Source organism: Carcharodon carcharias, chromosome 18 (genome assembly GCF_017639515.1).
Source record: "Carcharodon carcharias isolate sCarCar2 chromosome 18, sCarCar2.pri, whole genome shotgun sequence".
NCBI classification, from domain to species: domain Eukaryota; kingdom Metazoa; phylum Chordata; class Chondrichthyes; order Lamniformes; family Lamnidae; genus Carcharodon; species Carcharodon carcharias.
In genome coordinates, this window is record NC_054484.1 from 17,667,520 (window position 1) to 17,693,482 (window position 25,963).

Genomic DNA, 25,963 nt, shown 5'->3' on the forward strand with positions numbered 1-25,963 from the left:
TGTCGGTGCAGATTTGATGGGCCAAAGGGCCTCTTCTGCACTGTACGATTCTGTGATATATGCTGTTGGGAAATACATCAATGTGCAATCACGCTGATTTGCTCAGATGATCCAGCGTGGGAGGGAGATGATTCTGGTGGGCTGGGCTTGTAACGATATGCAGATGTATTACAATATGTTCATGATGTCCAATGGTGGGACACGCAGCCTGCCATTGCCGGGCAGACTGGACGATTGCAAAGTGGTTTCACAACATCGTGAAACCGATTTTTGGCTTTCTCGCCATATTGTCAACTCACAATGCTGAACACGCCCGTGCCAGTGGGAAACAAAAAATTCTGCTCATTATTTGAAAATATGTAGAAAAGGCAAATGAGTGGCACTAAGTGAATTACCCCTTCAGAGGGCCAGCACAGAGATGACAGGCTGAATAGCCTCCTTCTGCATCATAACCACTGTATGGTTCTATGATAATGCACTTCTCAGCCAATTGTGTGACAAATACATTCTATGCCCTTGAACTTTAGGGAGCAAAGAAGGGGACCATATTGGGGAACAACTGGGATGGCAGACTGAAGGTTTCTCTTGTGACAAAGGCATCGAGGATGGGGGTGAGGGACTAATTGAATAAACCAACAGCTACAAAGGTGATGTGGCGATGGATGACCAAAGGCCAGGTGGTTTGAAAGTTTAGTTGCAAGTGACTGGGGGAAGACCTTTTCCAGGGTGGGGATGCAACAGGAAGTGAGGTTAGAAGAGGGTCGACTGATATGGATGGTAGGTGATATAATGTGGAAGCTGGGCACAGCTTTTTTTTTGTAAATATTGGCACTGCCTTTCCCCTTAGCCGCTCTTACCTCAGTCCAAGTCCATTCAAATGTTGAATGCTGCTCCCATATCAGGAGTGACTATGTGAGCAGCTCGCTTGCACTTCTAGAAGAGAGACAAGATAAATGTATTGCCTATTAGTGATCTTTCTCTTACCTCAAGTGTTCACTCTTTCCATTGAAACCTCTTGCCTATCTCAGGTTATGGACATTGCTAAATTCTGCACTCTTCTGAACTTCCCTCCTTCGCTGTCTCTAAGTTCCAAATATGTTACACTCTCTGCTTCATTTCAGCCATGGCTTAGTTGATAGCATTTCTGTTTCTGAGTCCAGAGGTTGAGGGTTCAAATCCTACTCCTAAGCAACAGCCTAATACTCCAGAATAGCAGTGTGGGAATTTCTCTTTTGGTTGAGATATTAAATTGCAGCCCCCTCTGTCTTTTTCCGGTGGTTTTAAAAGATGGCAACTTGAACAAGAGTAGATGAGTCATCCCCAGTGTCCTGGCTAATGTATATACCTCAACAAACACCTTAAAAACATTACAAAAATAGAATTACCTGGAAAAACTCAGCAGGTCTGGCAGCATCGGCGGAGAAGAAAAGAGTTGACGTTTCGAGTCCTCATGACCCTTCGACCGAATTGAGTTCGGTCGAAGGGTCATGAGGACTCGAAACGTCAACTCTTTTCTTCTCCGCCGATGCTGCCAGACCTGCTGAGTTTTTCCAGGTAATTCTGTTTTTGTTTTGGATTTCCAGCATCCGCAGTTTTTTTGTTTTTACCTTAAAAACATTATCTGGTCATTATCACGTCGATGTTTGTGAGATCTTGCCTTGTGCAAATTGGCTGCTGTGTTTCTTACATTGCAACAGTAACCTCATTTCAAAAGTACTTCATTGGCTGAAAGGGCTTTGGGATGCCCTGTGATCATGAAAGGTGCTATATAAAGGCAAGTCATTCTTTTTACTTTTTTCCCCTTCAACAATAACAACAACTTGTAATTACAATATACCTTTAACATCGTAAGACATCCCAGGCAATGTCCCTTCTCAGCTAAGAGGCTGGGCAGCAACCCAAAAGCCCCTGGGCAGACTGCACACAAGTTAGCGCCTTTAAGCAACTTGATGTGCATGACTGCGAAAAGAAAGGTTAAAGGGCAGTGTACTTTAAAATAATCGCCCGTGTGACCCAAAAAAAAGTAGATGGCAGGGCGATCCTAAGGTTGTTCACCACAGTATTACCAGGTACCTCAACATAGGAGATATTAGGATGGGTGAATAAAAAGTTGGTATGACTTAAGGAGCATCTCAAACCAGGAGGGAGAGGTGGAACTGTTTAGTGAGGACCCTCTATAGCCCAATTAAATTGAAAACAAAACTTGACACATATTCTGCTAATTAATATCATACTTTCCCAGGAACTCAAATCTGTATATTCGGTGGGTTGTGGGCGGATTTAAAATGTCAAACCCATCCCCAACTTGCCTCCAGCCTTCCCATTTCCGTTTGAGCATGGAAATAATTGCTCTCAAATGGCAAGTTGGTCAGTAACCACTTTTAAGGAGAAGGTTTGCCTCCATTTTAATGGGATTTTTATTTTAACCCATGGAGGATGGGCTTCCCAGGGCTCAGGAATACTGATTGGTAAGAAGTGGGGAGAGTTGGACTTTTTTTTCATTCATTCACAGGATGTGGGCATCGCTGGCTGGGCCAGTATTTATTGCTCATCCCTAGTTGCCCTTGACAAGGTGGTGGTGAGCTGCCTTCTTGAACTGCTGCTGTCCATATGATGTAGGTACATCTTCCATCTACCATGCTGTTAGGGAGGGAGTTCCAGGATTTTGACACAGCGACAGTGAAGGAACAGCGATATATTTCCAAGATATATTTCAGGATGGTGAGTGGCTTGGAGGGGAACATCCAGGTGGTGGTGTTCCCATCTATCTGCTGCCCTTGTCCTTCTAGATGGTAGCAATTGTGGGTTTGGAAGGTGCTGTTGGTGGCACACACTGCTGCTACTGTGCGTCGGTGGTGGAGGGAGTGAATGTTTGTGGCTGTGGTGCCAATTAAGCAGACTGCTTTGTCGTGGATGGTGTCAAGCTTCTTGAGTGTTGTGGGAGCTGCACTCATCCAGGCAAGTGGATGAGTTCCATCACACACCTGATTTGCACCCCTGTAGACGGTGGACAGGTTTTGAGGAGTCAGGAGGTGAGTTACTTTTCACACTATTCTTAGCCTCTGACCTGCTCATGTAGCCACAGTACTTATATGGCTTGTCCAGTTCAGTTTCTGCTCAATGGTAATCCCCAGGATTTTGATAGAGAGGTAATTGCATTTATAACATTGCTGTGGGCTAGGAGGAACTGGAGTGTTTCCCCTCAGCCAAACAAGCTTACCTCTTTACACCTCGCGATTGGCTGATCCACCATCACACCTCTGCGATTTCTCACTGTCCTTTCCCCCCCCAACCCGTCCATCCCCCCACCCCCCAAACTGGGATCTTCAACACCCTACTTCCTCACAATCCCCAATTTCCCCCATCCTCCATGGTTGCCAGCTTCCTTGCGATGACAGGATTAGCCTTCTGCTGCTGGTTGGCAAGGCTCACACATGAAAACAGACATCTTAGGTTTGTTACCAGGGCACGATCAACGTTCAGAAAAGAACTGGCCTCTTCAGAAAAGGAGACCTGGAAGAGAGAAGCTGATTGGCGAAAAGACTGACAGAAAGGAAACAGCATTATTTTTTCAATCCTGATGAAATGTAGGGAAAAGACACTAACCAATAACACCTCTGTACTGTTAGGGAATAGGCATGCACTTCCTCTGCAGGTTGAATCCCTTGACCAAGCACTCGCAATGTGAATTGGGGGGGATGGGGAGGGGAAAGTAAGGAAAATTAATCCTGACCATATGGCTGAATATTCTGCTTTCAGAGCCTGTTCACCCCTCCTTCTGCAGAAGTAGAAATGTGCAGTGTGCAGGAAGAACCGATAGATGGCGCTTTGTGTTAACTGTTATCGCACATGTTTCACTGGTTGGTCTCAATTTTGGGAAAACCCAAAGAATTTGAGTGAAAAAGGAAGGCAACAATTAGTCTCGGCTCCTCAGTTTTAGGGAGAGAAAATAATCACCCGGCAATTCTCTTCCTGATTGCTATTCAGAGTACCTTCCTGGGCCACAGGGTTGAGTTTGGCTTTAATGGCCCTGGACACAAATTGCACCTCCTGATACTCATCCATAAAGTGGGTACTTAGACGTGGTATAGAAAGGATTCCAGTGCATGGTGAACTGTACCCCATTAAAGATTAGCACCCACAGAGAGGAGGAATCCATGTGAAAACTGGTGAAAATATAGGATCATACTCCCGCTGATGAGAACAAGATGAAAATTGGAGACTGTAGAATCAGATTAACTCAAATTCATACGGATAGAATGTGGCATTCTCATAATTGTATTAGCAATTCATTAATCGTGTGCTATTGTCCTGGTACCTGCATGGATAAAAGGGAAGGCAGTTTTACTCTCTCATTCTCTACCTTGGTGAACCATAGACTTTGGAACAGGAATCTAAAATTGATAAATTAATAACAATTGCATTTGTTGCCACCACCAAAGACCATAGAATTGTAGACTCCTCACAGTTTGGAAGGAGGCCATTGAGCCTGTTCCAGCTCTCTTGCATGAATATTTTCCCCTTCAGGTGCTTATCCAATTTTTGAAAGTCATGATTCAATCTACCTCCACCACCCTTTCCAGCGTTGAAGAACCCAACCATTTACTGCGTAAAGGACATTTCCCTCATGTTTCCTTTTATTCTTTTGCCAATCACTTAATCTCTGCCCTCTAGTTATTGCCCCTTCTATCAATGGGAACAGTTGCTCCCTATCTAACCTGCCCAGTTCCCTCATGACTTCGAACACCTCCATCAAATCTCCTCTCAATCTTCTCTTTTCTAGGGAAAACAGTCCCAGCTTCTCCATTCCATTCTCGTAGCCTAAGTCCCTCATCTCTGGAACCAACATTGTAAATCTTTTCGGCGCCCTCTCTGTGGCCTTCATGTCCTTCCTGTAACTTGTGTCCAATTCTGGATGCCGCACACCAGGTGAGGCTGAGCCAGTGTTTTATAAAGGATCATCATAACTTCCTGGTTTTGTACTCTATGGGCTGAATTTTACGTCCCATGGGCGGGCGCATGCCTGATCTGATCGGGCCTAAAATGTACAGAGTGACGTCAGATGAGCGTTCCGACATCATCGCGCACTGGCAGCGCGCCCGCCGACAATTAAGAGGCCTATTAAGGCCATTAAAGTATTAACTAAGACAGACGTTTTGATTACATTGGCAGGCGAGTGAATCGGCCAGGTGGCCTTTGCATTTTTGAGGCAACCTCATCCACGGGCGGGATGAGGTTTCCGACAATAATTAAATAAAATGTTTTGACGTAATTTTTGTTATGTTTATGTTCATGTGTGAGTGAGTCCTGTGTGAGGACATTTTTTATTTCAGATTTTCCAAATCTTTATTTTTGATTTTAAGATCCTTCAGATCCCTGAGGCGGCTCTCTGCCTTCAGGGGGCTTTCATTGCGCGCTCCCCCTGCCGGCCCCGCGCCAGCGCAGACTTCAGCACTCGCCCTCCTCCCACCTACGCCCTGGCAGTGCTTAGCCTTTTCAGTGCATGCCTCACGCTGGCTGGCCAGCAAGAAATTGCGCTCGGGGGACGATCGCGGGTGATGCCTGTCCGATGGCCTGAAAATCCTGCCCTATGCCAATCCTGCCTTACTCCTCTATTTATAACACCCAGGATCTCATTGGACTTTTAAACCTCTTTCACAACTTGTTCTTCCACCTTCAATGACCTTCAACCGAGAGACCCCAGGGTCAGAATTTTCCAGCCTCGCATGCCCACAGGATCTTCCGGTCCCGCCGATGTGAAGGGAGATTTCAATGGCTTGCCCCCGGTGTGGGGGGCTGGAAGATTCCGGCCCACATCTCTGTTCCTGCACCTTCTTCAGAATTGTAACCTTTGCTTTATATTGCGGCTCTTTTGTTCTTCCTACTAAAATGTATCACTTCACACTTCTCTGATGACATGAAAATATAAAAATTTTCATAATATTATTGTAATTTTATTGTAAAAGTAGGTAAATAGTGGGATTTGGTTTCGTTTCTGTGTGTGTGTGTGTGTGTGTGTGTTTTAATTGAATCGCAGACAGCTAGTCTGGGTGCGTTGATGTATCAAAAGGGAAACTAGGTTTGAAATGCTAAACACGTAAACATGGCTGATGTTTTAGAACATGAGCTGTAAAGAATATTTTCATTTTTAGATAAACCTGAGTTGTGAATTTCAAAGAGATGGTAAGATGTTACACCTAGCCAACAGAGGCTAAGCCAAAGAGTGTGCTTATTTTTCCCCAAGGTTTACTGATAATATGAGCACTATGAAAGATTTATATAATAGAAAAAGTAAAGTTGCAAAGACATATTGGAACAATGGAATTTACATTATAAAGGGAGAAACATATATAAAGGAGATGAGGTTATGTATAAGGAAGAAGGAATTCTAAGATCTAACAAGTGTGAAAAGCATCCAGCCTCTAAGTACCAAACTGCTGTCTCCAGGAACTGAAATTAAGAGAATTAATTTTAAATATCACTGTCCAGGGTATTGTGTGCTTTGCCTGGGTCTGTTGAAATCTATAACAAAAACAGAATTACCTGGAAAAACTCAGCAGGTCTGGCAGCATCGGCGGAGAAGAAAAGAGTTGACATTTCAAGTCCTCATGACCCTTCGACAGATGCTGCCAGACCTGCTGAGTTTTTTCCAGGTAACTCTGTTTTTGTTTTGGATTTCCAGCATCCGCAGTTTTTTGTTTCTGTTGAAATCTATGTTGTTTTGCTGTTGCCTTAATGGAGGTGTAACTGGGAGTTAGATTAATTGGGGAGCTAGGAGTTATCATAGTGGCAATTTGTAGACCTATTTATGTGCTTAAAATCATTTCTTTTATTAATACATGTTTAATTTAGTTTTGTAAAAGAACTCTAAGACTCAGTGGACTTATTACTACTGAATTCAAGGCATGCATCTCAAAATAAAAATACAAGTGGCAAAGAAAGTTGTGGCACTGTTTCAGGTTTCCCTCTGGGATTTGAGCAGCTCAGCATTTACCGGCTGCTGTGCCATAACACTGATTTTAATTTCATCTGCCACAGACATGCCCATTTCACCAGCCTATCTATATCTTCTTGAGGCCGATCATTACCCTCTTCATGCTTCGAAATTTTGTCATTCACAAATTTTCCACCTGTGCCCTGTACAACCAAGTACATACAGTAACATCTCGATCACTTGAATCCCAGGGGATCTGCCCACAAATTTGTGTTAAGCGGAGCTTTATGATAGCTGAGGAGGCCTCATTTCCACATGAATGCATCTCTGTGTAACCCGACGTGCCTACAAACACTGTCTATGTCAAAATCAACAAATTCAAATACCCAATGAAAACACAGTAAAGCAGTAAATGTGTGAAAAAGTCTTTACTCAATTTGTTGACACCTTACAATGGCCTGACTTTGTAAAAGGCCGGAGCTTTCCATTGAAAAATGTTGGGCATTAGGTCTGGAAAAGCTCCGTAATATTTTTCTGCTTGGTGTCCTTTTTTTGGACGTGGGCGATATAGTCCACCATGCCACCAATGCAGTCAAACATGTTTTCTGCATTTATGTGCTGCAGTACAAAATCCGGGAGCATCTCTAGGTCCTTTGCACACCGGCTGGGGAAATGGGCAGGTGTGTGGGGGTAGGCATTCATCGGACTCTTCAGGGTCATTGGCCTCCTCAGGCTCCACGATGTTGTGTGCTCTTATGTGGTCTGACTCTGCTTTGATTGGTTGGCATCATCTTCTGACAAGCTTGGACAAGATCACGTAATCCAGAGTCAGCACTGTGGAATTTTGGCTTATCGTGGGCATTGTTATATGGGATTCGCCATTTTGCTGGCGGGAGTGGTTGATAACTCCAGTATAACCGGAATTTAGTGTCATCCGAGTTTGATTCATTGTGATTTCACTGTATCAGGAAAAGCAGTGGTTTTAGTACCAATCTTGTGGAAACCCACTTTATACCGTCCTCCAGTCTGAAAGCCATCCACTCAGCACCATTCTCTGTTTCATGTAACTTAGCTAACTTCATATTCATTTTGCCATTGTCCCTCTTATTCCACACACTTCAACGTTGCTGACAAGCCTCTTACGTGGCATAAAAAAAGTGTTGGAAAAACTCAGCTGGTCTGGTACCATCTGTAGAGAGAGGAACAGAGTTAACATTTTGAGTCCAATATGACACTTCTTCAGAACTGGTTTGGGAATTGTTGTGTGGCACTTCAGTAAGCACTTTTTGGGTCCATATACACTTAATCAACCTCATTACCTTCAGCAACCCTCTTTGTTACCTCATCAAAAATACTCAATCAAGTAAGCTGAACGCGGTTTAACTTTAATAAATCCATGCTGGTTTTACTTAATTACTATGCACGTGCCTAAGTGAATGTTAATTTTGTCCCAGGTTAGTGATTCCAGAAACTTTTCTACCACTGAAGTTAAGTCGACCGGCCTGTAATTGTTGGTTTTATCCTTCCGAACCCTACATCTAAGGAGGATTGGAAGATTCTGGCCAGTACCTCTGCAATCTCTACTCTTACTTCCCTCAGTGCCCTGGATGCATCCCATTCTGGTCCTGTTAACTTATAACTTAAAGTATAGCCAGCCTTTCTAGGAGCAAGTCAATATCAATTTTTAGCCCACCTAGTATCCCAATTTTCAAAATGACTTTGGAATTTTTTTTTCCTTGGTAAAGACAGATGCAAAGTACTCACTTAGTATCTCAGCCATGCCCTCTGCCTCCACACATCTCTTTTTTGGTCCCTACTCCTACACTTTTTACTTTTTGTAAACTATAGAATACTTTTGGATTCATTTTCATATTAAGTGCCAGTCTCTTCTCATACTCTCTCTTTGCTCCTCTTATTTCCTTTTTCACTTTCCCTCTCAACTTTTATGTTCATTTGGCTCTCACTTGTATTATCAACCCGACATCTGTTATAAAGACTTCGTTTCTGCTTCATCTTACTCTCTATACCTTTTGTCATCCCGGGAGCTCTGGCTATGGTTCCCTCTTGTGGGAATGTACCTTGACTGTACCTGAACCATCCTTTTTTAAAGGCAACCCATTGTTTGATTACAGTTTCGCCTGCCAAAATTTGATTCCAATTTACTCCAGATAGATCGGTTCTCAATTCCCCCCCAACCCCAATTAAGTAGTTTTACTCAAGGTTGCTTCTTGTCCTTTTCAATAGCTAATTTAAACCTTTTGATACTATTATCACTGTTGCCTTAATATTGATGACAATTGATCCACTTGTCTTACCTTAATCTCCAGAACCAGATCCAGCAATTCACCTCCCTTGTTAGGCTGGCAACATACTGATCAAGAAAATTTTCTTGAACGCACTTCAGAAACTCTCTCCCCTTTCAGCCCTTTATACTACTCCCAGTCTAAATTAATTGAAGCCTCCCACTATCATTATTCTGTACGTATTGCACTCTCTAATTTCCCTGCAAACTTGCTCCTCCATATCTTTCCCACTTATTGGTGGCCTAAGGAATCCACACAGTAGAAGTGGAACCTCTGTTGTTTCTTAACTCTTCACCCACCCACCAACTTAAACATTCACTCCCTCCACCCCTAGTGCACAATGGCAACAGTGTAAGCCATCTATGAGGTGCACTGCAGCAACGTGACAAAGCTCCTTCAACCGAACCTTCCAAACCACAGCCTCTACCACTGAGAAGGGCAAGGGCCCCATGGGAACACCACCACTGTAACTTCCCCTGTAAGTCACAACCATCCTGACTTGGAAATATATCGCCGTTCCTTCACTGTTGCTTGGTCAAAATCCTTGAACTCTCTCCCCAACAGCACTTGGGTATACCTACATTACATGGACTGCAGAGGTTCAAGAAGACAGCTCACCACTACCTTCTCAAAGGAAGGGATGGGCAACAAATGCTGGCTTGTCAGTGATGCTGATATCCCAAGAATGAACAAAAAATGCTCTAACCAAATAGGTCCTGTCCTTGACCCCTCCAGAATATCCTCTCTCCCCAGCCCTGTGATATTCTCTTAAATCAAGACTGCCACCCCCCCGCCGCTCCAGTTCTTTTCTTTCCTATCTTTCCTGAACACCTTATATCCAGGAATATTTATTAATCAGTCCTGTGTTTTTTTGAACTCTATCGGCATATCTTATTCTCATGTGGTTATGTGACCCTGCAGTACACCAATATTAATTACCACTCTTCATGTTTACCACATATACACTGTAAATCTAATTTGGACTTTATTGTATTCCTTCATAGTCTGACCCCACCTAATATGCTTCCATTTCTCGCTCTAGTGCTATCTGAGCTCCCCAATTCTCTATACATCTTTTTTCTTCTCTACAGTGTTAGATCTAGGTTCCCACCAAATTAGTTTAGCTCTCCCCCATAGCACTAACAAACCGCTCCATGAGGACATTGGTCCCCGCTCTGTTAAAGTGCAACTTGTCTGGTCTGTACAGGTCCCACCTGCCCCACAACCAGTTCCAAGGTCCCAGGAATCTAAAGCCCTCCCTCCTGCACAATGTCTCCAGCCACACATTCATCTGCTCCAACCTCCTATTGCTATAGTCGTTAGCAGGTGAATCTGGGAACAATACAGAGATTACTACCTTTGATTTCCTGTTTATTAATCTCTTTCCTAGCTTCCTAAATACTGCTTGCAGGCACTCATCCCTTTTTCTACCTATGCTGTTGTTACTGATATGGACCACAACTTCTGACTTTTCAGCCTTCTCCCTCAGAATGTTCTGCAGCCACTCAGTGGCATCCTTAACCTTGACAACAACCTGGAATCATGTCTGTGGCTGCTGAAATAACATTCTGTTCCTCTAGTTATGGAAACCCCTATCACTATTGCTTTCCCAATCTTATTCCTCCTCTGCAATACATCTGAGTTACCTGTGGTGCCATGGGCTTGACTCTGATGGCAGTCCCCAGAGGAACCATCGCCCTCACCAGTATTCAGAACTGAATACTGGTGAGAAAGCAAGATGCGCACAGGGGACTCCTGCACTACCTTTCTGGTCCTATTTGATTGACTGGCAGTCACCCATTCCCTCTGTTAAGCTGTGGGGTGACCACCTCCAGAAATGTGTTATCCACGTAATTCTCAGCCTCATGGTTGCACCACTGTGATGCCAGCTGCTGCTCAAGCCTCAGAACCCGGACGTCAATCTCCTCCAGCTAACAGTGCGTCCTGCACATGTGTTTCTCCAGAACGTAACATAGTTCCCTTATGGAACAGGATGTGCATTCAACAGGACTGAGATTCCCTACCAATCCTCTATTTATGAGACTTAAATGGAACAGAAACAAAAGATTTATTGGAAAAAAACACTCACCAATAAGCATCTACCTTGGGCTGACATCACAACTTTATTTTTTGCCTTGCTCCTTGTTGCTCTCTCTCCCTCTGGACTCTGACTGCTCTGCTGCCCCTCCCCTAAATTCTTAAGGTCCATGCTCCTGACCTCCAGGCTCTTTGATTATTGGCTAACTCCGCCCCTCCCCCCACTTCAGGCTGAAGATACAACAAAGATGGGACAGACAGTAGCTATGGAGATAATGACTTTCTGGGAATATTGCCCTCAAATTTCCTGGAAGAGAAAACTTAAATGAAGAGGCATATTTTAAACATTTGGGATTAGGATAAGACGTGGGAAAAAAATGTTGAAACAGATATATTTTTATAGTGGGGAAGTAAGTAAGAAAAACAAAGTGGCTCAGCTAGAATATGGGAAATTTTACTTCCTTTTGATGGCCATGTCAAAGATTCATGCTAATAAACAGTGACAGAATGTGCCTATTTTATATTGTGATGACTACTTTGGAGGATAAAATCCTACAAGGCCTAAGAACCCATCCATGTCCATTCAAATGGGCAATACCTTTAACCATGTTACATGCAAACAAAGGCATTCTGACAGCTGCTTGCTGTAGTGAAGAAGTAGTTCCTTCATGTCCATCTCTCCAGTTTGTTCAGGGCCTCATCTCCCCTGCACATTTTTCTATTGCTATGATGCAAATCTGACAGGCACATTGGTTTCAGAACTTCAACAAAACTGTTGCTTGAAAGCATGCAACCTGACCATGATGACCTCTTTGTAACTTTCCCTTCCTCCTGAAGGGAGATTTTGCAGCATACTCTGGTAGCTGTCATATCTTTGGACTACCTGTGACCCAGTCCCATAATGAACATGGACACATGCTTTGACATTGCTAATGTGGACTTGGTTTCCCCCTCTTACAGAACAGGGAGCTTTATTCTTTGTGCATTGGAGCCTCCAGTCATCTGTGGAACGTACTACAATGTGCTTGGATGCTCCTACAGTTTAACTTAAGGTGTTTTATATGTTGGGACCTCCTAGTCCAATCAGTGATTTGGAATTGCTGAATGCTACATTAAAGATACTTCATAATATCTGCTTGTGTGTGAAAGGGGAAATGAGAGAATGGATAGCTATTACATTTTACCTTGATTTCTGTGTTGGGGAAAAATATACTTCATGTCAATCCAACATATTTCTTCCTAGATCCTCAATAGCGGTTAAAGAAAAGTAGATCTCCCCACTGGTCTGGTGAGAAAAGACATTGTCCAGGAAATGTATATGCTGACGAGCAAGATTCCAGGTTTGCTTTCCTACTTTCTCTGAGTTAACTAACCTCAGCTGGGGCAGCTGTGGTGCTACAATCAGCATGATGCCCTGGGCTGGCAAATCTGAGTTTCTTCCCCTGATCATTATCCTGCAACCCATTGCTGGAAGCGCACATATGAAGAACCTAGCAAGGACAAGGCTCAATTATGATGACCCTCTCCTGCTTGAACAACCTTTAGGTCCTGTCAAGGGTCACACATGTTGAATGTCCACTTAGGCAAGAACCAAATGCTGAAAATCATACTGGTGCAGTTGGAGTTGAAGTTACAAGGTGTATGTTGTGACTGAATAAAGCTCCCACTACTCTGGATTAAATCCACATTATCTCGATGCTGAAACTAGGAGACAAAATGCCTCGGCAATGATATTCCCCCTCTCCCCATATGTGACTGAAATGAATGCACTGCCTCGGTTATTTCCTTCCTGATTATCTGCCGGACTTTCTAGTGAACAAAACCTTGTATGAAGTTAATTCTACAGCTTCTTTAATTTGTCGTGTCCTGCCCAATCACGAACCTTGGTTCAGTGTTAGTGGTCTCACTTATTCAGAAGCGTGTGGGTTCAAAGCTTGAAAGACTTGAGCACATACTCATGGCTCACACTTCAGTGTAGTACTAAAGGAGTGCTCAACTTCTGCAGGTGTCTACCTTTGGGATAAAATGTTGAACTGAACTCCTGACTTCTCTCTCGGGTGGATATAAAAAATATCACTGTCATGATTTGTCAGCCATGGTTCAGTAGTTGTAATTCATTTGTGTGTGGAGTTTTACTGATATTGTTGGTAAGGATATGCTGGGACAATATGCAGGCCTTCCTCCGATGATGCCTGTGTTCCACCAGCTGACGCAATTTTCCCAAAGGTAGCCAATTAACAGGCCGCCTTTGGAATCTCATCCAATTAGGGACGGCAAGAAGATTCACAAGTGGGAGGGCCAATCGGAGTGCCAGAGGCTGTGGGAGCTGTCACCAACCTCACTGGGAGAGTCAGATACTGCTGACGTGGGTAGGAGACCACGAGGTTGCCTCAAGATGGGCTAGATTTCTAAACTTAGTAAAAGTAAGTGTGGCTCACTGCTGCCCTTGATTATAGAAGGTGGGGAGGTGCTGGTGCCCACTCACTGGCAGGAAGATTCCACCGGCATTATTAATTTTCCCCCAAGCGAGCACTTAATCGATCTTAATTAGGTTCCCCTCGCTGCTGGGCATGTAGTGAGTGCTGGTCAGGCCAGCAGGTTGGGGAGATGATGACCCAACATGCAAATTGCAGCCCCTCAAGATTTCTGCCTCTTGAGACATAGATAATGAATTCAAATCAGACTCCACCAATTTAAGTACATAATCTAAGTTGACACTTCAGTGAGGGAGTACTGCACTGCTGGAGGGCCCATTTTTAAATTACATATTAAACTGAGGTTGCAGCTGCTCTGTCAAATGTACATAAAAGATCCTACTTGCTAAGAGCATGGAAATTCTGGTATCCTAACCAATATTTATCCCCCAACTAACATGGGTAAAACTTGGTAGCTGACCCCCTCGCTGTTTTTGGGGTTTTGCTGTGTGCAAATTGACTGCGGCTTTTCCCAAGCTGTTATTACCGTGACTGCACTTCAAAAGTACTTAACTGGTTGTTGAGTGCTTTGAGATGACCTGAGGTCGTGAAAGTAACTATGGGCAGAATTTTTCACTCGGGCCTGCACCTGACACTCTCGAGCGTAAAATAGTGCGCGATGACTTCAGGTGAACGTCCCAATGTCATCGTGCACTCGTGCAATATTCTGGTCGGCGGGACCGTGCTAAACTCGGAAGCACGCCTGCTAACAATTAAGAGGGCTACTAAGCCCATTAATGGCGCAATTAACTGGGATTCTCCGCTGCCCGTCCGACGCTACGGTTGGTGGGCGGGCGAATCGACCAGACGACCTTTGCATTTTTCAGGAAACCTCATCCTAGGGCAGGATGAGGTTTCCATCATTAAATAAAAAAAAAAATAAAAATCTAAGCATAGAATTTTTACAATGTCTGTGCTCAGCTGACCGCTTGTTTGGTGTGGACGTTTTTTTTTTAAACCGGATTTAAAAATCTTTGTTTGATACTTTTGCAGTCTTCAGCTCGCTGGAGCAGCTCTCTGCCTTCGGAGAGCTTTCTGTGAGTGCTCCCCCCGCGCACGCACTGACTTCAGCGTTCGCCTTCCTCCCGCCCCCTCAACCCAGGCAGCACTGATCATAGTGCATGCTTCACGCTGGCTGGGTGTTAATTGGCCAGCCAGCATGAAATTGCAGTCAGGAGTCCATTTCCCGATTGCGCCCAGGCCTGCTGATCATGCCTGCCCACTGAGCTGAAAATTAAGGCCTATATAAATGTAAGTTCTTTCCTTGAAGGACAGGAAGTTCTCTGGTGGCCTAGCTAACATCTATCCCTCAACCAACATCATAAAAAATAGATTATAAGTCATTTATCTAATTATTGTTTGTGGAACCTTGCAGTGTGCAAATTGGCTTCTGCCTTTTCCTACATTGCAACAGTGACTACACATCTAAATATAATCACTGCCTGTGAAGTGCTTTGGGGCTTCATGAGAGACATGAATAAATGGATTTTATTTCTTTGCCTACTTTTCTTGATAAATAAAATTACCTCTAGATTCTTTTTATTTTTGCGATGTGCTTTTCTAGATTTCTGTGCTTAAGCTATCACCACTTTGTACGTGTTAAGAACAGCATTTTTGGAATCATAATTATCTACTAATTTTTCATTATCCACTGGGGGTGGGGGGGGTGGTGGAATCTATAATAGGAGGTAATGAAAGTACTACTCATACAGTCATACTCATATGCACACAAGCACACACACGTACATACACATGCACACAGAGGAAGTCAGGACATTTCGGTTTCTTTTAACAAAATGTAATTACTACTTTGAAGGGTTTGTCATTACTACTTCCCTTCAATTCTATCAATTAAAATTGCTTCACTTAAAAGCAAAGATTTCAGATTTGTTTTTGAGACAGGCGAGAATGGGAAAGAATTAAACCTCAGAAAGAAAACTACGTACTTTTAAGTTCAACCATTAAATAAAACAACACCAGGTATTAAATGGTGAGAATTAAATTGCATTTGGGAATATATAATTTACACACATTAAAAAAGGTGAATTTTAGCTTTAGTTACACAGACAACATGATTATTGTTACAGTACGTTACAGAATATTACCGATCTGCTTAAAATAATTGATAAAAAACCTCCTAGAATCATAGACTGGTTACAGCATAGAAGGAGGCCATTCAGCCCATTGAGTCTGCACCAGCTCTCTTCAAGAGTAATTCAGCTAGTCCCACTCCCCTGCCCTTTCCCTGTAACCCTGCAAAATTTTGTTTTTTTTGTTCTAGACATGATTAATATGCATTACACAATTGCTACATATTTTGAAACAAGTATTAGAATGCATTTGATATGTGGCCTCAGTCAATTGATAACTTTTCTTAAAAAAACGACAAGCGCAACTTCCCTCATGAGGAATGCAAACAGCATCTAAATAATTGCACGAGGAAAGAGCACATCGCAATAGTACACAAAGCAACCAGTGCTGTACATTACGTAAACACACATTTAAAAAATATACAGAATTTTCACAAGAAGAGTGAAGCATAAATTAAACAGTTGTATAATAAGACACAACAGCAAATTTTTGTCAAAAAACTTGCACGATTGGTGTTCTCCACATTAAATAAAAATAAATAAAACTGTTGCATCAAATTCACACCAGTTGTACAAACACAAATAAATTATTTCAGTGCTGTGCCTTACACTTTTTCACAATTTAAATTTACACTGGAATGTTTTCTCCCTCTTAATGGAGACCCAATTAAAATCTATACATTGTAGAAAAGGATTATCTCTTTGCGGCAGCTCTCTTTGATTCCCAAATTCAAAAGGGAGCCATTGAACTGAAGATGCAGAGTGCGTTCTGATCATTTTGATTCTATTGGCCCAGCTACGCAAATGAGTAAGGGTAGGACACATCTTAGAGTCCAGAATGATGCCACCCAATTTTTTTACTGAATTGAGAACCCAACCCACTGTCTCCTCCCAGGATCATACAATGGGAAAGCAGAAAGCAACCCCTGGGGATCATTGGGCCTTTGTGGCTCAAGCCGTTTCAGGAAAGATTCCCCCTTGGATTGCGGGGAGACCGATATTATGGTTCCCCTCACTGCCCTGCCTCCTCACCCCATTCCTCACTCCCCACTTACTGGGTTTTGAATTGGCAGTCTATACTGTTCCGTGGGAATTGGAGGAGTCGTTTGTTCTGTCTGGGATCACATGATCTCTGCTAGGTTCAGAGCTGCCCTATTCTAAAATGTGCCAAATGTGTAATCAGACAGTATCCACAGGAAAGTAAATGTTTAAATGTTAAACGATAATGTATAGTAGATTTTGACCTTCATGTAAATAAAAGCTTAGAGAATCATTTATCCATGGCCTATTGTCAATTAAATAACCTTAAAAATCTTAACTGCTATTTCTTCAAATGCTAATTTATTTTCCTGTCCTTTTCTGCCAAACTTTTCCCTTCCCTTCTTTCCTTTCTTGAAAGCACTAGACACCCTCTGGATATTGTTGTTATTGTATCTTCAAACTCTTCCCTTGGAGAATAGTGTGAAGTAATGGAAGGATTTGAAGGTTGATTAACAGCCAGACAGACTCTGATATGATAAAAACAAAAAAACTGCGGATGCTGGAAATCCAAAACAAAAACAGAATTACCTGGAAAAACTCAGCAGATCTGGCAGCATCGGCGGAGAAGAAAAGAGTTGACGTTTCGAGTCCTCATGACCCTTCGACAGAACTTGAGTTCGAGTCCAGGAAAGAGCTGAAATATAAGCTGGTTTAAGGTGTGTGTGTGGGGGGTGGAGAGATAGAGAGACAGAGAGGTGGAGGGGGGGGGGGTGTGGTTGTAGGGACAAACAAGCAGTGATAGAAGCAGATCATCAAAAGATGTCAATGACAATAGTACAATAGAACACATAGGTGTTAAAGTTAAAGTTGATGATATTATCTAAACGAATGTGCTAATTAAGAATGGATTGTAGGGCACTCAAGGTATAGCTCTAGTGGCTATACCTTGAGTGCCCTACCATCCATTCTTAATTAGCACATTCGTTTAGATAATATCACCAACTTTAACTTTAACACCTATGTGTTCTATTGTACTATTGTCGTTGACATCTTTTGATGATCTGCTTCTATCACTGCTTGTTTGTCCCAACAACCACACCCCCCCCTCCACCTCTCTGTCTCTCTATCTCTCCACCCCCCACACACACACCTTAAACCAGCTTATATTTCAGCTCTTTCCTGGACTCGAACTCAAGTTCTGTCGAAGGGTCATGAGGACTCAAAACGTCAACTCTTTTCTTCTCCGCCGATGCTGCCAGACCTGCTGAGTTTTTCCAGGTAATTCAGACTCTGATATGATGCTCTTTTATGGCTGGAGCCATTTTTTTAACTAGCTGATTTTGTGGTTAGTCCTATACATGGACACCTATATCCATCAGTGGTTAGTATCCAACTGATGTCAACCAGAATTTAGAGCTGTTACCTGCTAGGGCATTAGTGAAATTTGCTCCTATTAACTCACAGACAGGAATACTACCACTAAGCCAAACTGATAATAAAAGCAAAATACTGCAGATACTAGAGATCTGAAATAAAAACAGAAGGTGCTGGAAAAAACTCAGCAGGTCAGGCAGTATCTTGGAGAGAGAAACCGTTAATGTTTCAAGTCCAACATGGCTCTTCTTCTGAACTGGTGGAAATGACGGAGGATGATCCTTTGCATACGAAGGCTGGTGGGGTGGAAAGTGAGAACAAGGGGAACCCTATTGTGGTTCTGTGAGGGAGGGGAAGGGGTGAGGATAGAAGTATGGGAAATAGGTCGGACATAGTTGAGGACCCTGTCAACCAAATTTGGGGGTGGGGGGGTGAAATCCTCAGTTCACGAAAAAGTAAGACAAGTTGGAAGCACCGTGTTGGAAGGTATCATCATTAGAACGTATGAATCGGAGATGGAGAAACTGGGAGAATGTGGAACCACAGGTACCTCAGTTAAATGGCCACTCATTATTTATGAATCTGAGCACTGAGCATTTGAACACTACTAAATTACAGGGCATCAGAGCTTACAGCAGGGTTTACTGGATAACAGTAAGAAGTGAGAACCCTGGTTGAATTTCCCATCTTTATCCCAGGAAGGCTGAGGGCTTTTCTCTTCCAGCAGTCCAAAGTGAGACCAGATAACTGGCCGCACAGACTGAGGATCTTTAATTAACAGAGCCATATTGTGGGAGATTTCCAATTCAAAAATAACCTTGCCTTTGCTGTATTAGTTCTGACTACTGTACACAAAGATCCTAAAAGTAATTAACTCTGTATATAAACAGCAAATATACAGCTTGCTCTATTTCATATGGTGCTTCAGATCCTTTGGGAGCAGGAATATGCCTCAGCACCTGAGCAATGTAGACTCCCGTCCTATGTCATACCACAAAGACCAATGAAGCTCCTGACTAGGTCTGTTTACATGGAAAAAACCTTGGTTAACAATTCGATCCAATTAAACAGGGGATAAAGTAATAGACGTTTGCACATCATTTCTGAAGCATTGTTTAAGATTGGAGACTGATTCTGAGAAAACTGGCATCAGCAGTGTCTAAAGGTATTGGCTTTTCTTAAACTGCACCATACCAAAGTGTGATACAAGCTAAATAATAATTTGCAGCAATGGCATACACAAAAATCCACTAGCGATGTTGGAAGTGTGCAAAGCCTTCACGCAATGTGGGAGAGGGAGGGAGGTACTGAGGGGGCGATTGAATCATTCCAACCTTTCCCTAAAAATAATCTTTGAGTATCCCATCACTTGAGGCTGGTTACTCGATCAGGCTCAATCCTATTATAAGTGTCAACATCTTTCCTCCTTAGCCTGGATGAACTAAGACCCATGCTAATATCTTCACTGTTATAAGGAGGAAATTCCTCACTCACAGGGATATACATGATTGGAAAGATTTGCTAGGAAGATAACAGAGATAAGTATATTAATAGAGTTCAAAATGCAGTTAGCTGTTAGTCTTGGGGGAATTAGGACTTTAGAGAGATGACCCTAATTGGACTGAATGGTCTTCTCTGATTTATGACTGATTCTATGTTTACAGCTGCTTCATCTAAGATTAACTGTTGGTTCAGCGTAAGGAAGAGATGGCACCTTTTGGCTTGTATGTTTCAGTACTACTTTGTGCATTTAGTGCAGTGGTTACGTTAGTGTGCTAGTAATCCTAGAAGTTTGGACTAATAATCCAAACAATATAATCTAATCTCCCCTTGATAGTTTGTGAATTTGAATTCCGTTTTTAAAAAAATCTAGAAATAAAAAGCTGGTATTGGTGTACATGACCATGAAGGTGTTGGATTGTCCTTTAAACTTAACTAGTTAATTAAGGTACCTCAGGAAAGGAAACTGACTGCATTTACCCAAGCTAGCCTTTGTGTGACTCCAATTCCACACCAACTTGGTTGACTCTTAAGTGGCCTTGTGCACTACTCTACTTTATCAAAACACCGCCACCACCACCTTCTTTGGAAAAACAGGGATGGGTTAAAATGTGGCATTGGCAGCGAAGATCCATCCTGAGAATGAGCATTAACAGGGTCATCTGGAAGGGTGACAGTGAGGCAACTCTTAACTAGATCTGACCCATTTAGAACTGGCCTGGCAGCTAAGCTTCAATTCAGATGGGGAGGGATGAGACTAGGAAATGAACACATTAATTATGAAATTGCACATTCTCCCGCCTGAAAATAATTTCTGGTTAGATAGCTTCTAGCACTGGTTTGTCAGTTCCCATGGAAATTACAAAAAGCTAATCAGAAACACACAGAATGACTCCATTGCTGAGCATGTGAGATCATGAGTAAGGTCAGCTGTTTTTAAAGCAAAGCACCACTTGTCCTTCTTTAAATTCCTGGAATTGGCAGGTGGAGCAGTCAGTAGATCCCATCATGTGAATGATCTGTTGACCTTTAGAAACTGATCTCTGTCAAGATCAGAGCTGCAAACCACAGATCCTTTGGGACCTTTTCCTTTTGTTTCTTTTTGAAGTAGGATTGCCACTTGCCCAGTCTTGAAAATAGACACTGGTTTTTGAGGAGGCTGTAGGAACATGTAAACTGGACTGGAAAGGTCCGTTCATTTGAAAATAAGTCTTTTATTCCCACTTGCTGCTGTCTCTTGTGATGTGGCACCTTTTTTAAATGATGTTGTCAACGTATTTGCTGAAGCCTCATCTTGGAAAAACGCAATTATCAGAACCAAAACCCTGAACCTATTCCCTTCCTTTGCCCCTTAATCCCGAGTGGCAACTTTAAAATGATGTCCTGCTTTATCATTTCTAAGTACCACATTAACCATTAATCCCTTGCTCCTGCCAGCTCATGGCAGAGCTTTCTCACTGTTGAGAAAGTATGTGTACAAAACAAAACTTCTTTCTTTCAGGCAAAAATAGAACACTAACTTGTTCTCTCCTCTGTGGTTCCATTTGCTCCTCTGGAACATCTGATAAATAACATAACAATAGAGTGCATAGTGAGTCAGGGGTGTGCAATTTAACTTAGGGACAGGTATTTGATCAAGTCAAAAGTAGTACTTTGAGATGATAATTAATTTGGATGTTTGCAAAAGCCCTGGTTTCTGGGGAAGACTTTGGTGAAAAGTCCCATGCTAGAATTCCTTCTTTTAGTGATTACAGGCAGATCTTAGAAGCAGGCAGTGTAGTCCTTGATCCATTAGATGTATATAATGTTTGATTATCTGTACCTGCTTCCACTTCACCACAGAATTCTAAACAGTGCAGCCATTCTGCTCTTTGCTCTTCTGTTGCATCAGACTTGTTATTAGCAAGTGGAGTTGTATTACGTTTCATTCAACTATTCATTGAAAGAGCCTATTAGGAGTGGTTAGCTATCTCCCCTCGGTATTGCAGTGGGAGGTAATATAATTAAGCACTCCAGCAAGATGCTGCAATCACTGTGGCATAAGTTCCTCCTAGGGTCTATACAATGCTGTACGCTCATTGGCACAATTGGTTCCTTATTCCATTCTTGGATACTTAGAATTCCCTCTCCAGCCAGCTGGCTTCTTTTACTGTCCTGTGCAAGAGAGTGAGTGAGCGAGAATGCAGAGTTCCCTGCACCATCCCCCCAATCGAATGCCCAAGAACCAGTCACCGGCTCCAATTGAACAGCCACAAGAGAACAAAGTAAAACAAATGTTAAAACACACGGCATGTTTGGGCTGAAGCTGCTGACATCAGGTTCCTTGGGAGGGACGGATAGATTTGTGGAAGCAATGCACCATTTTTTTTATCCATGGAAAGGATGGCTCCACAGATCTCATTTCCATGTAACTGAGGGATGCAGCTGAGGTAGGCAACATACAAGATGGCGTGATCTTCTACTTTTTCCATTCTCACCAGTCTATAATGCATCTGAAGCTCTCCCGCTGCAGTGCAATACTGACATGCACTTGTTTGTCCACAAGACATATTCTGCCCATGCTTCGATCGTTCTAAACTTTGCAACAGTGTCTGCTTTATGTCAAGACATGCTGGCAATCTTCTCCCTCCTTTTCTCCAAGTTAGATTAAAAAGAAAACACCGAACAAAATGACAAAATGAACAAAAGACTATTACTGGCAGCTGTGCATTAACATTTTCTCAGAAAACATTGTTTAAACGCTGATGGTCTTTGGGAGAGAGGGCAACCTTTTGTCAGTTTTCCGTATCCATTTTTGCATTGAACGGTTCTGGTCTGCCAGCCAGTGTCACAGGTTCTGGAACATGACAACCAGGGTCCCGTCACCCACTTGGGCAGATTGGATTGTGCTGCCAGAGTCTTGATGGCATTCTCATTAGCCGAGGGCACTTGCTTCCTGGGAACAAAATAGCTGTAGCGCACGTCAAGTGGTTTCCCAGGGTCGGTGGCAAGAATCTGAATTATCAGTGGCTCCTTCAGTGGACCATGACCCATTGAATGCATCTGGTCATCCTTCTGGCTCCACCCGCTGTAGTTGAGCACAGTGCCATTTAGATCAATGATCGTCTCTGAAGTTGAGATCATGTACTTGCCATTGAAGAGATAGTCCCCATTCTTCCGTTTAACTGCCAAATAGGCAGTGAACCTTTGCTGACCCTTCGGCTTGTACTGCCGCACTTTGATGTGTGTTGCTCCTGCAGGGATTCTTGTTACTTCTCTGTACCCCACACTGAAGGAATAAAAAAAAACAAAGATGAAGCTTGCAATGGAAAAGAGATTACTTTATTGCCAGCAGTTCATTATTTCTACTTAACATACAGTCTTCTATTCCCTTTTAAAGTTATGCAAACTTCCAGGTCCTGTAATCTAAAAAGAGTTTATTATTCCCCTGTTAAATTTACATGATCGATAAACACCAAGCCCGTCACTCAGTAATATAATCTGCTATTCTCTTACAATTTATACAGGGTTCTTCTGTCTTCCTAGAATAGGTACAAGGTCTGTTATTCTCCTACAATATATACAGGATCTGCTAGTCCTTTCGAAATATTATTGATGGAATTGGGGGTGGGCTCTGCTGCTTTCTCCAATATGTTCAAGTTCTGCTTTTACATTATAATATATAGCAATATAAACTAATATTGCCTTAGTTCACATTGTTTTGATTGTAGGAACCTGTCAGTGGTTACCATGTCCACAACATCAACTACTGTTGCCCATGATGATAGTGCTCGACTGAAGCTATAGGAATATAGGGCATATGAGCCTACAAATTCCAGCATCCGATAGGGCTGCACAAATGCTTACCACATCATATGAATCAGCTTTATTAGTTACTTCAAGGGGTACATTCACTCATTTAAAACAAGTAGATTAATGAGTCAGTTAAAATACTGAACAAGCAATTTCAAACAAATATAGTAAGCTCAATGTAATCTCCGTGCAATAGTCTGATTAGGTGCCTTTCACTACCGCTGCAAATGTTGGGATAGCTTCAAATCTGTCCCATTTTCTCGTGCTAGTGAACGAGTGAAGTGCCAGGAATTACTGTCACTTTCTATACACGTGTAAGATCCTAAGGTTAGTAGTTACGACCACAAGCGTGAGTGTCCCACTGAAGAGTGGGAGGGTTGGTTGATCTGATGCACTGCACATTGGTGCACTAAACTTGTTGAACTGCTGGTAGCTCTTGGTTTTTGAGATTTTCAGTGGCCCAACTCGTGTCTGTCTGTGAGGCAACGAGAAACACTGTAGCCAGGCTGCACATCTGGATTGTGAACAGAATTTCCACAAGCATTAGGCAGATGTTCATTCAGGCGCAGGAGATTATCATCTCTGCGGCTGTGTCTTGAAAGCCTCTCGATTTTCAACCTTATGTATCTCAGCGTGACAAAGCTGGAATTACACCAGAGCATGGTGTAGCCTTTGATGACCTTGTGGCCTCAATAATTGCTACACTTAAACTAGAGATCAGCCGATGCTTTGACTGGTTTGTCTGCCACAGTGCGGAGACCCGTCTGAAGCTGCTGCCATTTATTTTTCATAGCATTCCTCTGAACACTGGAATTTCCTTAAATTCAACCCAAAGGAGCTGTCTGTTCCATAAACCCTTGCATTGGCTGATGTTCACCACACAGACTTGCTCAGAATGTGACAGTGCTAACCTTTCCGTTAATCAGCCTTAATGTTGTAGAGAACAGCACTTAACCCATTAATCAGCCATTGCGGACCACTCCACTGCCTTCAGGAGAGTATAACGGCTTTTAACTCTTTCTCCACCCACTGCAGTCACAGAACCCCTCATAACAGTACTGGTCAGATGCACACATACACTCCTACTGGCCCAGTGACTCTGCAGACGCAAATCATTAAGAATGCCTCACATAACTGCTCAGTCTCCGCATGCAATTGTGATGACACTTCCAGGAATGTTGGCCGTGACCCAGCCACCACTGTTTATGGGCCCACACAGTGAGTTATCAGGGTTATCAGGCTGCAAGAAGTATCACAGCTGATATCCTGTCTGTCTTTCCGGCAGCTGGGTCTCCCGATCATGATTAGGAGTGGGAATTCTGCTTTTGAAGTCACTATACAGTTATCTGGGAATAAGACAGCTCCTTTGGGCTGAACTAAAGGAAATTCCAGCATTTCGGGGAATGTTATGAAAAAGTGAACGCCATCAGTTTCAGACTGGTCTCCACGCGGCAGGCAAATTGGTTGAAGCTCTTGAGCTGAGACTAAATGTAGTATCTCAGTTCTCTCCCTAGCTGAGGGTCAGCTAATTCAGCACAGCACACAAAGTGAACTTGCAGCCTCCTGAACTGTACAAATTGGTGCCGCACAATGTGGTCCACTTACCCCCTAAGCGCCTGAAGTGTCTTTTATACAGGGAAATACAACTGGCAAAATGTAGGGTCAATAGGAAGCCACAGGGGGACAAGGCTGGAAATATTTGGAGATTGCTGTTGTAAACAGCATTTCCTCTCTTCCTGACAATTACTGCTCATTAACTTATCTTAAATACATCGAAGTGGTGAGCTTCCTGCACTTTGGAGTTGTCTGATCCTTGCTCTTGTCCTTATTTTATGAGAGTTTGGGGTCCATTGGGAAGTTAAGTTGACGGGCTGCTTTCAGAACCCAGAAAGAAAAGCCCTTCTGGTTATGCCTGGCTCTGACTAAACACTGATCGGCTGATTCACTGTGGCACTGAGCAGGTTTTCAAAGTCCCTTCCTGTTACTGGCCTTCCCCATACACCTTGTTTTTCCAAACTCACCCTGTGCCCTGGAATATTTTAAACGAAGTGCCGTTTTAAATTTCAAAGGTGTATGTTAGCCTAAAAGTTCCAGGGAAAGAGAAAAACAGGTTGTTGCTTAGTGTGCACAATTGGAATGCATGCATATGTAGATGACAGGTAAGGACGGGATCTAACTTGATCATTTTGTACTTCATTGTCAAATAACCTGCTGACCGTCATTGTCTAGGCATATCTATGAAGAACGATAGCTTGCAAAAGGTATGAGAAATCTGCTGTGCTGATGGAACTGTACCTAAATGACTGTCAGAACTGGGAGCGGAGCTGAGAAGAAAACTGGGAAAAAATGAATAGTCAATGTATTCCATTTCCCGGCATTAACATCCCTCATTAACATCTATCCCCACAAAATATGATTTTAGAAAGATGTCAATGGTGTTAATGCTTCCAGAGGGGAATTTAATTTCAACACGTTAAA

General features: G+C 42.8%; 1 protein-coding gene across 1 annotated transcript in view; it reads right to left on the reverse strand.

Moving 5' to 3' along the window:
• Positions 1 to 19,353: 19,353 nt before the first annotated feature.
• LOC121290635 (A disintegrin and metalloproteinase with thrombospondin motifs 5) overlaps positions 19,354 to 25,963 on the reverse strand; it is a 32,503-nt gene continuing 25,893 nt past the window's right edge. Inside the window, exon 8 of the mRNA XM_041211330.1 lies at positions 19,354 to 22,961. Within this exon, the coding sequence (XP_041067264.1) occupies positions 22,403 to 22,961 (559 nt within the window). The 3' untranslated portion in view covers positions 19,354 to 22,402. The remainder of the gene's footprint in view (positions 22,962 to 25,963) is intronic.